At 38.7% G+C, this 16,907-nt stretch overlaps 2 protein-coding genes across 2 annotated transcripts in view; both read right to left on the reverse strand.

Moving 5' to 3' along the window:
• Positions 1-288: 288 nt before the first annotated feature.
• On the reverse strand, positions 289-8,787 carry prpf31 (PRP31 pre-mRNA processing factor 31 homolog (yeast)). The gene is made up of 14 exons (XM_041792543.1): positions 8,635-8,787; positions 6,631-6,846; positions 5,763-5,823; positions 5,555-5,638; positions 5,351-5,448; positions 4,863-4,969; positions 4,562-4,731; positions 4,192-4,349; positions 4,005-4,094; positions 3,018-3,145; positions 2,703-2,775; positions 840-968; positions 655-753; positions 289-546 (listed from the first exon to the last, which is right to left on the reverse strand). The coding sequence occupies exons 2-14, from the start codon at positions 6,844-6,846 to the stop codon at positions 433-435; spliced, it is 1,527 nt and encodes a 508-aa protein (XP_041648477.1). The 5' UTR covers positions 8,635-8,787; the 3' UTR covers positions 289-432.
• Positions 8,788-8,957: 170 nt separating this feature from the next.
• The window catches only part of lmtk3 (lemur tyrosine kinase 3), a 29,476-nt gene continuing 21,526 nt past the window's right edge, over positions 8,958-16,907 (reverse strand). The window contains exons 13-17 of the mRNA XM_041794246.1: positions 16,738-16,901; positions 14,585-14,718; positions 13,755-14,092; positions 13,586-13,670; positions 8,958-10,373 (exon numbers count right to left, since the gene is read on the reverse strand). Of these exons, the coding sequence (XP_041650180.1) occupies positions 10,243-10,373; positions 13,586-13,670; positions 13,755-14,092; positions 14,585-14,718; positions 16,738-16,901 (852 nt within the window). The 3' untranslated portion in view covers positions 8,958-10,242. The remainder of the gene's footprint in view (positions 10,374-13,585; positions 13,671-13,754; positions 14,093-14,584; positions 14,719-16,737; positions 16,902-16,907) is intronic.

Genomic DNA, 16,907 nt, shown 5'->3' on the forward strand with positions numbered 1-16,907 from the left:
TTGTAAAATTTCAATAAATACTTTTAAGAAATTACCAGTCAGTGTGTAAAGTCCTGTTATTCATATGTGGGTGAAGATTACACATTTTCTTTTACTCTTAACCCTTTTTTAAAGGGTTATATATCTTAAAAAGATGCAACATAGATTATACTTTAAGACCAAAAATGTAATGAAGATCAATGTTGAGCTATTTTTTTTTTAATCTGCATTGTTTACCTCAGGAAATCTGCTAAGACAATAGGTAACACCATTAAAATATTTTTTTAACTGAAGTGAGACAGGGCACTGTTTGGATTTTTTCTACATTTTATTAAAAAAGGGAAAGCCAAAACTCAAAGAAAGTCAAATAAAATGCAGGACAATGTCAAATTGATTCTCAAATACACCATTACTTCACGTCTGTACATGTGCTGGCAGTGTACATGTGCTTGTTTACATCTTGCCGTCTTTCTTGACTTTAAGGAACTCTGCCATGTTCGAGAAATATTTCTGGTTGGCTTCAGCCACCTTCTTCTCTGCAGCCTGAGGGTTCACAATCTCCAGCCCCTGCAGAGGAAAGAAGCACATCGTTGACCGAAAAAAGGAAAAAAAAAAAACCTTCATGGTGCACTTCTTAATAAAAAAGTTGTTTTTTTTTAATTTTTTATTTTTTACCTGTAGAGGAGTAAACGCCACACTGGAGCTGGTTCCTGATGAGCGGTCTCTGACTGTAGACTTTCCTCCATAGGTCATGCTCTGCTTCTGTAGTGTCCTCTGTTGGGAAAGAAAACAGACTTAAGAGGCAGGAAAAGAAATCAGCAGTGGAGAGATTTTAAATGGAATAAGTTGACTAAGTCTACCTGGAGGGATTTGGAGATTCTGGCCTTGGTGGCCTCATTGACCTGAGCCTGCCTCACGCGCCCACTGCCGCTCTTACCGAGCTGACCCAGGCTGAAGCCCAGGTCCTCCTGATACGCATCGTCTTCAATCTGCAACACAACAATTAAAGTTTAGCTTAAGGTATCACTGCTTAGGCCAGGGGTGTCCGAACCATGGCCCAGGGGCCAGATACAGCCAGCAGACCACTTTTAATTGGCTCCCATCAAAGTAAAAGAATATGTCCTGCGTTAAAACATGAAGACTATGTCTAACTACACTGTACTTCTTAGCTTCAACTCTAGGTAGTGCTGCTGTTACCCTGTAAACAAACATTTTGATAATAACTGGAATGCTTTTTCATGATTATACTGAGACGATAATGTAAATGGTAAACATACTGACAAACAAATAAATGTTTCGATTCATAGCACCCTGATGAGTAAAGACCATAGGATTATGACAATAATCTGCAGCACAATGATGCTCATTTGCTCTGCCATTTGCTCTTTTTCAAGGTCCAATTTCAAAGCATAGGCTGTTTTTTTTTCCAATTAGTGAGCACATTTTGGATTTTACACACTAAAGGTAAATAATATCAATATGGTATATGGCCAGGTCAACCTTATATTGTTTTAAAATACAGAAAAAGAAAAAAAAAATCCCTTGTTTATTTGAATTTTAATGTGAAATAAAGCCAAAACACTTAGAACCTGCTATAAGAGATAAGAACTAAGTGAAGAGACCTCTAGTCTTAATGTGTTCTGGTAAGTTACCTACTCTACCACATGGTCCTTAGCTGCCATGGTATTGCCACTTTCAACACACTTGGGCTTTGTACATGCAAGCCCCAAGTGGTTACAACACCAGTGCCTACCTACCCTACCAGACCCCCCCTACTGGCTCCCACAACTCAACTGTGTGGGCAGCAAGAGCCAGGACTTCACTGGATTTGTCAAGTGTGGGCATCCTACACCCCAGGAAGGCTGGACGGTGAGCTCAAGCACCTCAGAGCCACGCCCCTCCATAATAGGTTTCACCACCCATCATGTCAATACAAATATCTCCTTTATTTAACCTAGTCATCAACTTTTGTTCCCACTTAATCGGGATGCTTTGAGTGTTTAAACCAACAATAAACGCAATAACCAAACCAAACCAATGACCAAAAAAATTGCCAACATGCTTATTTCATGATAAATGATGACTGTATTGTACGTGGTAATTGTATTGACAACTAATAGTGTTAGCTAGATTTATAACACCCTGACAAATAGATAAAACAAGAAAAAAAAGGTTTACAGTAGCAAGTACCTGCACAAATCTGGCTTATTTGCTCCAAAATATGCTCTATCTCAAGGTTCAGTTCATGATAATCATCATCAAGCATCAACACTCCTTTAAAGTTTGGCAGCTTTGTGTAGTTTGCCCTTATTTTGTATCTGAATTTGAAGATAAGCTATCAGTGTCTCCTCTCTTTGCTGCTTATAGCACTGGGGGATCCAGTAGTACCCATTGGCTGACCAAGGCCCAACCTACAATCCTGAACAATAATCTGCTACTTGTCTTGCTAGCCATTTGTGGAAAGCTGTGATGTTTTCTCTTCAAGTATATCCAGTACCTAAGCATTTTTTTTGCCTAAATTGAGTTGGTGTTACTAACTTTAATACACTAAAGGGGAGGTGAATCAAAGTGGCCATGCTATCCTTTTACTTTTCTGTACGTTGTCCTCAGTGAAAAAAGACAGGACACCCCTGGATTAAACTGAATTTAAACCTGCAGGAAGCATCTGTCAACAGGAGATTAGAAAATAAGGCATAAAAGAGGGACTGCAGAAAATATCTGACCTCTGCAAAGGTCATCCTGTTGGCATGTTTCCTGATCTCAGTCAGTCCGAGACGCTCCTTCATCTTTCGATACCTTCAGGAAAAGAGACAACAGCAGCAGAGTGGTCATACCGAAAATATATTTATACATGATAGTGGTTATTTTAAACTTAGACACGAGTTATATAAGCTTCTTGCTGTACAGCATCACTTTGCTGTCTTCTGCTTTGCCTAGCTTTAAGCTTCATACATCAGATTATGTGTAACTCAACATTCCACTACTCCTCTGCACTTTTTAAAAGTGCATATATATAGAGCAACTGAAAGGTTGTATACCTTCTTCCTCCTCTCTTCTTCCTCTGTCCATCCAGCGGGGCCGGCAACGGTTTGACCTGCTTCACTGGTGGAGGCTCCTGCCATTTATCAAACTTCCTCTCTATTTCTTCTTTTAGATCGTAGCCAACCTAAACAAAACAATAAAAAAAAAAGTTCACATCATAGACATCAGAAACTAATCTACTGTTTATCTGTATGACTTTAAGTAAAACAAATTTTAACATGCTTCTGTTTTAACTCAAAAGACAATGACAAAGCTGTAATTTCAAAAGAGTTTGATGTTCTTTTTTTAAATCGGTTTTGATTTTATCTCATTTTGTAGTTTCTTGTTAAAGAAAGGTCCTCAATAAGCATAAATGATAAAGTCAGAGTTGAATATTTTGTGCATGATTTATCTAAAACAGATACTTATGCATTCATTTATGTCAGGGGTGGGCAACTGGAGGCCTGGGGGCCACATGGCGCCCTCCACCTCACACAGTCTGGCTTTAAACAAGAAGAAAACATGACAAAATCTGTAACAAAAACATGAAAACGGAAACATTTCTTATACTCTTTGATTACTGGTATATGTTAAGTGATTTTTTAAAGAACTTAGTTGACATAATTGGCTGTAATTTTTTCTGTTAAACTCTTATATGCATCACAAAAATGTTAGTAAAATATATTGAAAACAAGTACCTATCATGTTCATTGCATTGAAGAAGCAGCTTAAAACTGAAATAAATCTGTTGTTTTTTCATTAAATTCACAATCTTTGTTGCACTGGAGTCCAAAAACATGGTGTTATTATAACTGATCATAAAAGCAAGATATTCTTCCTTTCATTGAGTTATTTACAACCCCAATGGTTTCACTGAAAATGTCTAACAATTTATAACAATTTTGCTCTTTGTTATTGATGAAAATAAAATGAATGTGGCCCTCTCAGTAACCCAAGCTGCCTATCCCTGATTTGTGAGTATGTGTTTTTTTAAAGATCTTCACCTTCCCATCTGAGCTCTCATGGAAACTGTCGACACGAGCTGCCAATGTGCACTTTGCAGCCACCAGACGAGCTGCTTTCCTCCTTAGGTCCTGAAGTCAAAAGTTACAGACACCTTTAGCTACGGCATCTTCGTGTTGAGTTAAATCCATGAAACAAATCTACATTTATGTAAATATGTCAACTGACAGGTGGTAGTGACTGCACAACATCACAGTGGTAGATGAAGCCCGTGTGGGGTAGCAGGGAGGTGCTGCTGAAACCTGACAGAGTTCTTCTCTGAGCTCCCAGCAGCATGAGATTACAGGCGGGCATCTTGGACAGGTTAGTGAGGCCACCAGCGATACCTGCAGATGGGAGTAGGAGGGCCAAAATTATTGGGAAAGCAAAACAAAACCACATCCTTGTTTATTTATTTACTTTTAAGATTACTTTTGTTTTTTGTTTTTTTGCTTTTATCAGACAGTACAGCTGAGGAGAGACACGAACGCAGCTGCTTTATGACCTGAGCTAACCTGACGCCCTTTCCAATGTATTTATGCATCCTTCTGTATCTTACCCATGATCTTAGCAGCTGTTGATGCTCCAACAATGATGGACAGGTTTGGGGCAATGAAGGACATCCTAGACTCCACGTATTCATAAATCCTATGTTTGGACTGATTCAGCTCCAGAGCCATGTCACATGCCTCTTCCAGTTGCTTTAGTTCATCCTCACTTAACTGTGACCTTAAACACACAAAGCATTGATTAGCAGTTAAATGGCCACAGTCACTCTCAGCAGAAAGTGACAGTGAGGATGCAATGCTCTTACATGGGACTGATTTTAATCAATAAACCAAAAAAGTCTGTTGGCTCACCCCTGTGTGGTAGAGGCTGTGACACTGACAACCATAATAGTGGCGTTGGTGAGGATCTGCTGCAGAGTTTCGTTGGTCTTGCACTTCTCTAGATTGTTTCCCAATTCCTGAGCAGAAAAGAGATTATGTTAAAACCACACATCTAGGAAGTGTCTATACTTATATTACATAAAGGATAGGTGCTTGGCAATTCAAAGAGCAACAAAAATAGAGATATGCTCATACGCTTGCTCAATGCCACAGAGAAGCTTTATAAATCACAGCCTTTTGGCCAGACGTCTTCTTTACTGATAAGAATTCATAACTATCCCAGTGATAACACTTTGCCATTTTTCTTTACTTAAAAAAGTCCTGTTTCATACTTACAGCAACTAAAACACATCTCCTACCCAGCTAAAACTAATAATAATCAAAAGAACCTCAAAGGAGGCAATCCTCTGCTCTCTATTTTGCCACGAAGCAAAAATGAACATTCAAACTCATCTCACCTTGACTGTGCGGATGTAATCCAGAGAATCAGGTACAAGAGACTCAAGCTCTGGAAACCTTTTGGAGTACTTGTCTCGGGTAAACTTGTGAATGATATCTAAAAGCCAGACAGAAAACTACATGTTATAACATCAATTCATAAATCAAAAAGAAATAAACCCTTTAGAATTATATTTCTTATCCAAGCAGGGTACGAAACTTACTGAGCTCATTGTCGATCTCTACTGTGAGGTTATTGGCTGCAACAATCAGTCTGTATTCTGGGTCAGCTTCAACTGGCCCTGAGACTAAAATGAAGCAAAAAAAACAGACCAGAATCACTTAAAAAGACCCAGCTTTAAATAAATGGAGCAAAACCTTATGGGACAATCAAACATCAAACAAAAAAGCACGTCAATGTACCACACTTACCATCTGAGTTCTTGCGCTGCTTTCCAACATACCCTGAAATTTTGTCCATAATCTCTGAAAACTGGAGATGGAAACAAAAATTTATTAGAAACTAGAAAAGCACTCGGAGAGCGCAGACCTCCGCCATTAGCCCTATCTCCCAATAGTGAAGAATCCTTTAAAAAATTCCTGGATCCGTCCCCATGTACCCCCCTTCACAGCATTCGCTGATTACTTCCTCCCCGGTAGGGTGGAAACACAGTGAGGCAAAGCATTGGCTTTGCTACATGTGGACTGCCATGGTGGAAGGATTGCCCACTGGTGCCAACAGATGCACTGACAGTCTCACCCATGGTCTCACTGGACGACTGGACGTAATGGCAGAGGGTGAATATTCCTCTATTCCTCCCAGCATTGTGGGTATTCTCGCTACAATTCGCTGTCTTTCTCTCTGTTACGCTCCGACTCGTCTCCTCGACCGGGCATGCATCTTTCTCACTCTATGAACTCCAAAACTTTGAATGGAAACACACCCAAAATGATGATGGGATTGAAGTTACTCATGTCCACCATCTCCTGGTATAAAATGGTAACAGTGCAGACCGCCCTCATTAGCCCTATCCCCCAATAGTACAGAATCCTTTAAAAAAATTCCTGAATCCAGACGGTGATCTGGATCACTCCCAAAATCTAATCAGTTCTTCCTTATGCCATTTGTGACATTTCCTGAAAATTTCATAAAAATCTGTCCACAACTTTTTGAGTTATGTTGCTAACAAACAAACAAACTAACAAACAAACCTACCCGGTCACATAACCTCCTTGGCGGAGGTAATGATGAGAATTATAATAATACAAAAGCCATCTGGTATAATGATGTCATACTCACCTGTTTGCTGTTACGGAGTTTGGCGATGGACCCGACACTCTCAGCCTTACTGTAGTCCACCTCCATCTCCTCTGGGATGTCTTCCAGCCCTCCCTCAGTCCTTCCCTGTGTTGCCTCGCCATCGCTCTCCCCCTCCTCTTCCTCAGGATACAATCCATCCTCCCCCTCATCTCCTGCCTCCTCCAGGTCTGCCAGAAGCTCATCCGCCAGGGACATCTACAACCAACAGCACAGGTTAAGAAAGTTTAAATCACTGACTTGAATCCAAGAGATCACCTGGGATTTTGATGTCACTGATTTAAGTGCACCAATCTCAGAATTAAACATTTCAATCTTTCTGACATATAAACTACAATATTAATGGTTGGAGTCTAAAAACTGTTAACATGGCAGAATAAAAACAAATAAATTCTGTCATTCTGGTCTTATACATCTGATGTTTTTTTTTAGCCAATTTTTAACAAAATCCTGTTTCTGAATCTTTTCACATTGCTGGCATTTTCTAAGACGGCGGTTCTCATTTGGCTGAACCTTGGGGCCCGCCACCACCTCCTTAATGAAAAATCACAACCCAAATTTCCAAAAGATTATCAGCCACTAAAATGTAGGCTACCTTTTAAAAAAATCTTGCAGTCCAGACCTGTGAAGTAACAACGCATCAACAGAAAGGGGGGGGGGGGCATGCATTTTTTTCTACAATAACATGTACATTTTAGTTGTTTTCTTGAGATTTTGAAAAATGATAGGAATATCAGCTTTTTGACCCAAGATAATTAGAAAAACAAATCCAGGTCTGGGAAAACATCCATCATTTACTCATTATCAAAGTAAATTAGATAAAATAAAATAAAATAAATAGATGAATGACCACTCATGGCTACCAGCAATCCCAGATCTGTTAATGTTTTTTTTTTTTTTTTGGTCACAAATTCACAAGCCATTAAACACAGCTTTGCTATACACTTTTGGATCCTGATCCACTGGTTTAGAGTCACTGTTCAAAGAGACCAAAGTCAAATCATGCGGCTAAAATAAATCTAAAGAAACACGAAACTATTAGAGGAACAAAGGTTTGAGGTTTTAAGACACAGCCTTCTGCAGCTGTATCTAACCCCAAACAAAAAGTCATGCAGCAGTACAAATGTAGGGAAGCATTTTAGATACACCATGTCAAAATATTAGAATACATGTTGAACTTCTGGAAAATTATGTTAATTTATGCATTTAGTAATTGGTTGGGGCTCGAACACAAATTTGCATGAATGCAACACTGCCTTTGGCCAATCAGTCTCTGGCACTGCTGAAGTCTTATGAAGCTCAAATTGCTCTGATAGCAACCTTCAGCTTGATCTGGTCTCTCATCTTCCTCTTTACATTTCTCCCGAGATTCTCTATGGGGTATAGGGCAGACCAGTTGGCTGGTCAATCAAACACAGCAACACCATGGTCAGCAAACCAGTTACTGGTAGTTTGACTTCACTGAGAGCAGGTGCCAAGTCCTGCTGGAAAAGGAAACCAGTATCTCCACTAAGCTTATGAATAGATGAAAGCACTAAAATCTCTAAAATCTCCTGGTAGATGGCCGACACTGTTGACTCTTGATAAAGCACAGGCAACCAACAGCAGCTGGTTGAATACACACCAGGGAAAACTATATTGTATATTTATTCAGTTTTATGTGTTCAATGTATCTCGTACTAAGATTTAACAGACCATTTGGGCCATTTTTGAGTTTGTTTTTAAACAACAACAGCTTATATTCACAACAAAAATGTCCAGGCTGTCATGGTCCAGTTTCAGTTCTTAAGCACCATCAATAAATGCAGTCGGGGATAAATTATGAGGCGCACATGAGGCCAAAACGAGCTTTTTAAGAAGGAGACCTGTGATTTTATCAGTCTAGCACACGGGATGTATGGAGTAGCTTCCATTCCGTTAGCATACGTTGGCTGGACGCTCTCCGTGTTTTGGGGGAAAAACAGTAAATAAGTAAAATTAACTCACCTTTACGCTTTAACCCTTGTCCCTCACGGAAACTAAATCAAAAAATATTCAAGAGACTGTGAATTTTTCTATAAGGGGATAAACTAAGCGTTATACTATGTTCGTCAGCCTGTAGTGTACGGTTGTAAAGGTTTGTCGCAGGCTTAAGACGAAAAAAACCTTCGCACAGAATTCTGGGAAATTGAGTTAATGTAATAAACAACCACAAGGGGTGTCCTATGCACGGGAAACGGGCGTCTTCGTGGTTGTATAGGGCTTTATCATTTCAAAACAATAAAGTTCGTGGTCAAGAGGCTCACATTTTGAAGTTTTTATTTCCCCTTGTTTATACATTATCCCTTGAAAACCATGTTAAACAATACAGGTTTTAAACCAACATTTAAACAGACTAAACAAATTGACTAGTTGGACCTGAACTGCAGGATGGGCTGTTATTACAAAATGGAGTAAATTAACAGATACACAAACAAATGGAGTTATTTACTGATGAGAGGCGTTGATTTTTCATGCTAAGCTACATTAACTGTCATTAAACAAGGGAAAAAATGACAAGACAGCTAAAAATCCTTAGACATTGGAAAAAATGACACATTACAGGACATTTGAGTCATACAGATTGGCATATATTAACTAGTAAAATTATACAAAATACTTCTTTTTTAGCAATTAAGACGTTTGGGAAAATATTTTGATTTATTTATTATGAAGATCTTAGAGAAGGTATAACCTTGATGCATTCTGTCCCAAACAAATTATAGTTAAGTTTATATAGGCCTATGTCAACCAGAGAAAAGCAAATAAATACATTAAATAATAGATAAATAAATGAATAAATAATAAATAAATATATTGCATGTAAACTGGCTTTACATAAATAAATAAAACAATATTATAATTATAAAACAACTGTAATAACATAAGAGTCTTCTTTAGAATAATCAACATAAAGAAGCATAGCTTGTTTCATTTTTCGTGCAGTCTAAGAATACATCTAAAAGTAAACATCTCTAAAATGATATTGTACACATTTGTCTTATGATATTTTACAAATGCAAATGAGTATCATCAAATACAGGAGTCAAGTGATGTCTGTTTCAAACTGCTGTCTACAACAACAACCAACTGACTGCAATGAAAAATGTCTTTGATAAACAGAGGACCGGAATCCAAGAGTTTACATAGACTGATGAATGACAAACCAAAGTGCTTTCCCCGCTCATCTGGGGAACGATACAATGAAATGAAGCTGAAAAAGAGAAGGTAAGCTGGTACACAGCAAGACTCCCACTGCATAGCTGTCAAATCTGTTTCAGATTTTACTTAGCTCCGGGCTCCTCTTCTCCTGATATATGCTGCCGTTTCCAAAAGATTTCTTTAGCCGAGGGCTATGAATAAACTCTGTAAATAGTGGCAGGCAGGAGCACAACGTACAAAATCCTCTTGCTGGTAAAACCTGGAATGTGTCCAGCTTTTAGATCGGGAGTCTCATTCTTTCAGTTGCCTCTTCAATAAAAAAATAGCCTCTGGGTGAATGGCTGGTTGTTGGGGTTAATTCAATGGCCAGTCCAAGAGGATTTGACTCTAAAGGTTCCCGCGATGACTTAAACATCACACCAAGTGGGGGTCATTGGCGGGGCTTACAGTGAACCGCGATGATGTCACTGGATTAGCCCCCACAGGCGACCTTGGTTTGATTGATAAATCTTCTTTCCTCTTTGACTCTTTGCTCTTGTTTGACCCTAATAGAAAGAAAAACAAAATAAACCATACATTTAACAAAAGCATTGTGGGTGAAACCCTAGTCACATGCTCTTTATGAGTCACACTCTAAGAACAATTTGTTTTTAACTTCGTTTGTCAGAAGAAGTATTTCATAACTGAAACCACAGAACATAGTCAGATTAGGAACAGGTTGGCCATGTTTTCTTGGTTAGGACACTATTGCCATCAGTCGTCCTGATGAAGGCCACAAGCTGAAACACGTTTTCAAGTGTTGCTGGAGGTTTCTGTTTCCTTCATGAATTAAATGTTTCATTAATTCAGTTTTTTGAGATGTACCTGTATTGCCACTGACCACAGCATTGCTGGTGCAAAGGCTTAAAAATTAGTTACAAATAAATCCCAAGAGTAATATAGATTCCTGTGCTCAAGTGTCGTTTCAAAGCACCATCCTGGTTCTCCTTCAGAGAGTCTGCTTGTCTCTCTGTAACAGGAAAAATGTGGAGTCTTTTACATGTCTGTCCTCGAGGTCTGTTCTCTGATAACTGGCTTGTGTCTGAGACACATGTGGCTTCAACGCTACTAACATATACAGAAATTTTAGCAACAAGCCAAATACAAGTCAGAAAATAAAGTAATAATCAATGGCTATTAATATAATCACACTGAGGCAATACAAGACAGGTTTTAGATAAAAATAACTCAAAGGAAACAGCGTCTTCTTTCAGGGCTTTGAAGTCTCAACTCTGAACACTATGAAAGATCATGAAAGCATCTAATTTTGGAGCTTCTGCATTTCTGTGTATTTGTACAGCCCAGAGGAAATTCTGAGCCCAAACTTTCATTATTCTGTAAAATGAGGTGATCAGTGTTTGAGATGGAGAGAGGAAGTCAAGAGAGCAACTGAAAATGTGTTGGGCAAACACAGCTTAGGCCGGCATTGTTGAGCATAGGATTTATGTCCCTGCTCCGTTCCACATGTCAGAGAGTCGAGGGGGATAATTATAGAAGATTAATTCTGGCTGCATATTCGGAGAGGAGATGGCTGAAATGAGAGTTTTTCATTTAGGTGGGTGGGGATGAGTTAGAGACTGTCAGATTTTATTACGTCATTCTCCCCGCTCAAGGTGAACACTGAGTTTCAACACGTAGAAGGAAATACTTCATGGAGGTTATCTTCAGAATCGGCGTGAGTCCACAGCATGCTGCTTGTCCACTCTGCAGGGATAAATGCTAACTGTAGCAAGCTAACATCCTGCCACAGACAGAACAAACATGCTGATTTAAAAACTTCCATTCCTATCAGGTATATCTAGCTGATTACCACTGAGTATCTGACCCAACTACAACACTGTTTGATAGGTTAACATTAATACGTTTGAGTTTTCACAGAATAAAAGGAATGATGACTCATACTGCAAAGTTATTTGCTATGAACCCCGCAGTTCCTTAAGTGCCCACTAGAGGCTGGCTGCAGAAGCTCTAAAAGTCACATACACATCCATGTTAAAATGCTTATTATTGTTTATATTATAACTATTAGGCGTCCTCAGTCTACCCTCAGACATTCATTCTTGGACTTTTCTCACCTGAAGTGAGACTTTAAGATACAAAAGAAAGCAATTGTTACTCTATGCTCACTTCAGGCTTAACACTGTATTGCAACAGCATGGAAAAACACTGGTATGCCTACAGTCAGACAGTGGTTTTAAAGTGTCTACTAAAGGGGAAAATACAGAATTTGTTTAAATTTAGGGACATTTTATTACATTACTTGAAAGCCATGATTCAAGACATTTGAGAAAACACATAGTGTACTTAGATTATTAAATATTTTTTTAACACAGTCACTATGCAAGAATTATATGAAATGCTTCGTGTCTTTATAGATTTATTCTAAGGTGTTTTCTGTTTATTTTGTGTGTGCCTTAGCTGTATTTCTATGTAAATTTTGTGTTTGTAATAAAAAACAAAGAATAATGGGGGGGAAAATGCAGATTAGCAGAAATAAAAATGTACACAGCCTGGTTCAAAAAAGATTTTGGTGAAAATAGTTCATGTTTATGAGCACACACTTTATGGGATGGGATTTTTTTTTTTTTAATAATGTGTTCATTTTCAATTCAAAAGAATGTAATTTAGCATACTTAGATGCAGGATTGACCAGGCCTTTTATTGAAGAGCACCAACCTCTTGAAGTTGCACTGGAAGATCCTCTACTCATTGCGTTTGTGATCTGTTGACTGGTTGTACAAAATATTCTAAAAATCTACCCAGTAGTAATCATGATCTCATGGTTGTGATGTTTTAGTTAATTAAGAATGACATTTTATGACATTTTAGTCGAGCCAATTAAGTCTGATTGAGACAGATGTTTTTAACAGGAGGTTAAAAAAAGATTTTTTTATTTCACACCTGATGAATGTAACTTAAACCTTTTTTTTTCTAAACTGGTTCTTCCCAAAGTGTGGACTGGGGCCCCCTAGTTGGCCCCAGAGGTACTGCAGGTAAGCCGCCGGAGGTCATTTACAACAACTAAATCCACAGAAATTAAATAAGAAAATTGAATCATGTCAAATTTGTTTTTAATTTCCATAAAATTATTGATTACATGTTATCGTTTTAAGTCTCAGGAGTAACAAAACACAGCCAGGAGTTTTAACTCATGTTGCCTTTATACCATTTGTTTTTTCTGATGCACAGAACTGGTGTCATGATTAAAGTGACGTTGGATTAACTAGTGACACTCCACTAAACATTGTAATGGTGTTCACTTGCCAATTTCAAGAAGTTACGAGTATCTTCAGAGTCATTAATGCTACTAGGAAAGAGTTTGCTGTGCCAAAGTACCTTTAAATTTATATCAGAAAAGAAAATTAAAGTGCATTCAGATGGATTATCAAAACAAGATTAAAGCCATTGGCTCAGTAACTGTCCTTTTTGAATCCACAAACACTCTATGAGTAATGTTGAAGGCCCTAAAGGCCAAACATTTGTGTTTAAATTTTCTATTCATGAGATAAAAATATGATTGTAAATATTGGAGTCTTTTGTCGGGGTTGTATGAGGGGTTTTGGTGGGCCCAAGAGGATTTATACGCCTAAAATTGGGCTGCAGCAGATTGAAGTTTGGGACACTGTTTCAGTATCCCTTATTTACTCTATAGCTGCTAATTTATCTAAATAAATCAACTCCTGATTCTCCTGAAAACCTGAGACATTGATGATCTTACCACGTAAATCCAGTTTGCTGCTTTTGACGGACACTGGGGCTGGACTAGTGGGCGCTGAAGTGCTTAACTCATTGGTTGGAGTTTCCTGTTGGAAAGAGCAAGTCTCAAGTATTTTGGTAACATCTAATAAGATCTCTCATAAATTAGTCATATAAAGTAAAGTAATTACCTGATCAAAAAGATATATCGTGACATCATCAAAAAAAGACACGTTTCTTCCTCTGTCTCTCCCTCTGTCCATTGGCTCCTTCGGTGACTTAAGTAAACTCCTCAGTCCGACACGTTTGTCCACATCTGTTTCTGTGACAACAATCACCCTACGTGAGCTTTCATCCTCTTGCTCATCCTCCTCTTCCTCCTCCTCAGGGTCGCTTCCCGAGGGCAGACCTCTCCGTCGTCCGATCCGATTCCCAATTGCTCCGTCGCCAAATCCCCCTTTACCGGTCGGGGTGAGGGGTAAAGTCAGAGCAAGTGGAGGAAGAGCGAGAGACAGTCGAGCTAGTTTAGCTGTGAGAAAAAAGAGGAGGAAAGAGATGTTAAATATGAGGGAAGTCTTTTTAAGAAACAGGACTCAAGCATGTATTTAGTAAATACTTATTTGTACAAATGCATTTTCATCAGAAAGACACCAAGTTAAAGTGAATAACAAAGGTCAAACTTTACTTGCATCTAACTCAGAACTATTACCTTTATTTATTAATTTATTAATCTCTTCTTGGTCAGAAAACTGGGGAAATGTTCGCTTTACTTTCTTTTCTGTTGAGGTTGTAGATAATTATTGATTTCATGTATATATCAATCCATTAAAATGTAAGTTTTATCCACCATCCATCATGTAATAAAGATTAAATAAGAAAAGTGTAAGAGAATGACTTTTTGTTTGCCATTGCATTAGATTCAAAGCTAATGTTAGAGTCTGTTTAATGGGAGAGCCATACCATCAATGGGTATACAAAAATGATAACATAAATGGTAACAGCACATCTCTGATAAAGGTACCTTTCATGGCCTGGTTTGCCGTCGGCTGAGGGGTTGTAGCCTCAGGTTGTTCAATCACAGTGAAAGGTTCAGCTTTAGTTTCATAAGCCTCGTTGTTAGGCAGAATGCTGGTTGAATCTCCCTGGACCTTGTTGCTACAACAACAAATCAACACAAACAGATATACCAAAACAGCAGCTTAATAATGTTTTATAACATTTAATATCAAAAGCTTTGCTGTAATAATGATTTCTACTATTTAAACACCATTATGAGGAAGATCACATTTATTGTGATCACAGAATTTACAAGTAATCTACATATCCAAATACACTTTATGGACAAAAGTATTTGGCCACACCTGTTAATTATTAAATTCAGGTTTTTAATCAGACCCGTTGTCACAGGTGCATAAAATCAAGCACCACACCATGCAGTCTCTATTTGCAAACGTTTGTGATACAAAATGGGTTATTCTGAAGAGTTCAGTGACTTCAAGCATGGCACTGTGATGGATGCCACCTTTGCAATAAGATGGTTCATAAAATTTTATCCTTGCTGGTTATTCCCAAGTCAACTGTAAGTGATGTTATTAGAAAGTGGAGGCGTTTAGGAACAAAATCAATTCGAAGTAGAAGACCATGTTGAGAGTCAGAGTGAGGTCAACTTCTGCTATGGTGCATTATGTGCTAAAGTCCCCAACACTCTGCTGCTTCCAACTGGAGAGTTTTAAACTTTCACTGGCATTAATGCAAGCACAAAAACTGTGTAGGTGGAGCTTTATGGAATAGGTTTCCATGGCCAAGCTCAATGCCAATTGTTGGATGAAGTGGTGTAAAGCAAAACGACACTGGACTATGGAGCAGCAGAAACTTGTTCTGTGGAGTTACAAATAATGCTGCTCTGTTTGGCAGTCACATTGGCGAGTCTGGGTTCGGCAGATGCCGGGAGAACACTATCTGTCTGACTGCACTGTGCCAACTGCAAAGTTTGGTGGAGGAGGGATAACTTAGAAAATGGAGAGTCTGAGATGTGGCACCTAGTAATGATTTTTTAGCTGGCACTCACTCACGTTGCATAAAGTTGGGACATAATGCGACATATGTAAAAGAGTCTATTTGACAAGGACATGAAAATGGTGTGCCTTGAGACTTTAGTTTGATTTTTGGTGTGACTTGGACAAAAAAAGTTCGAGAACCACTGCTCTACAGAATGAATGGTAACAAAAGACCACAAAACCACAAAACCACTTCCAAGAAGAGTGGAGGCCGTTTTAGCTGCAAAAGGGAGGATCAACTCCATATAAGAGATGAAATATTTTACCCTTTTAAGACAAGTTTATTTTGGCCTCAGAGGTCCCAAAAACATGCCTGTGAAGTTTGTTGCTGGAAAAAAACTCCAGTATTGGATTTTTGCATGTCTAAAAAACCCCTCTGTTTCAGTCCTGCTCAGAACGAGCTGTTTCTGTGTCTGTGGCTTTAAATATCAATGAGCTGTCTGGCTCCACCCCTGACTCTGCCCCTCTCAGGAAATGGATGTGTCTGAATGGATGTAGCTCTCCCGATCCTCCTCTCAGCTGCCACCTGAGAGGAAGATAAGGAGAGCGGGGCAGAACTTTCTTCCAAGCAGGGAGGGATTTTTCAGGTACCTGAGGGGATTGTGGACAGACCAGGGGCACAAATTTTTGTTAAAAAAAGCCTGAAAAAGTGGTTTTGCATAATATGTCCCCTTTAAAGTACATGCATTTGAATACAGTGTCATTACAGTCCTTGTTGGTGTAATGGTCAGGCAGCCAAACACTTTAGTCCATAAAGTGTATGTAGCACAATTTGTAAATGTGTACATGATTATTAATGGCTCAAAGTTTTGCTGTTGAAGCAGAAAAATACACATCATTTACAACCGAGATATGCCTCTCAATTTATTTCACGTGTGACCACTGCAACACTTCTGCTGTGAAATATCTGCAAATGTGTAACAAGACCCACATATATCTGTTACAAGTGTTTTGTGGGCGTGTAAATTTATATAATCATAACCACTAATGGGGATCTGGACACTAAAAGACACCCACCTGAACCTAAGGCTCATTGACATGCTGTATGTTTGTTTTTCTTTGGGTTAATAGACCCTTTAGTACAAACTGTAACTGTGATTTTTAGACTTTTTCATACCTTTCATCCTCTTTAAGATCCTCAACAGCTAATGTCTCACTGGTTGTCTCTGTGATCTGTTCTCCCCAGGGTCGAAGTGTCACTGTGTCCTTAACAGTTGCCCCCCAAAGCACATTTGTTTTCACATTTTCACTGAGGGAAAATTGTAGCCTCTCCTCACACACCTGAGG

Source organism: Cheilinus undulatus, linkage group 8 (genome assembly GCF_018320785.1).
Source record: "Cheilinus undulatus linkage group 8, ASM1832078v1, whole genome shotgun sequence".
Taxonomy (NCBI): Eukaryota; Metazoa; Chordata; class Actinopteri; order Labriformes; family Labridae; genus Cheilinus; species Cheilinus undulatus.

What these genes read in the sequence shown, in the direction of transcription:
- prpf31 (XM_041792543.1), bottom strand. Translation starts at nt 6,846, where the DNA reads ATGTCCCTGGCGGATGAGCTTCTGGCAGACCTGGAGGAGGCAGGAGAT. An exon ending in AACTCCGTAACAGCAAACAG is followed by an intron (nt 5,824 to 6,630) that starts GTGAGTATGACA and finishes TTCCATCTCCAG; the next exon opens with TTTTCAGAGATTATGGACAA. An exon ending in ATTACATCCGCACAGTCAAG is followed by an intron (nt 4,970 to 5,350) that starts GTGAGATGAGTT and finishes TTTTCTGCTCAG; the next exon opens with GAATTGGGAAACAATCTAGA.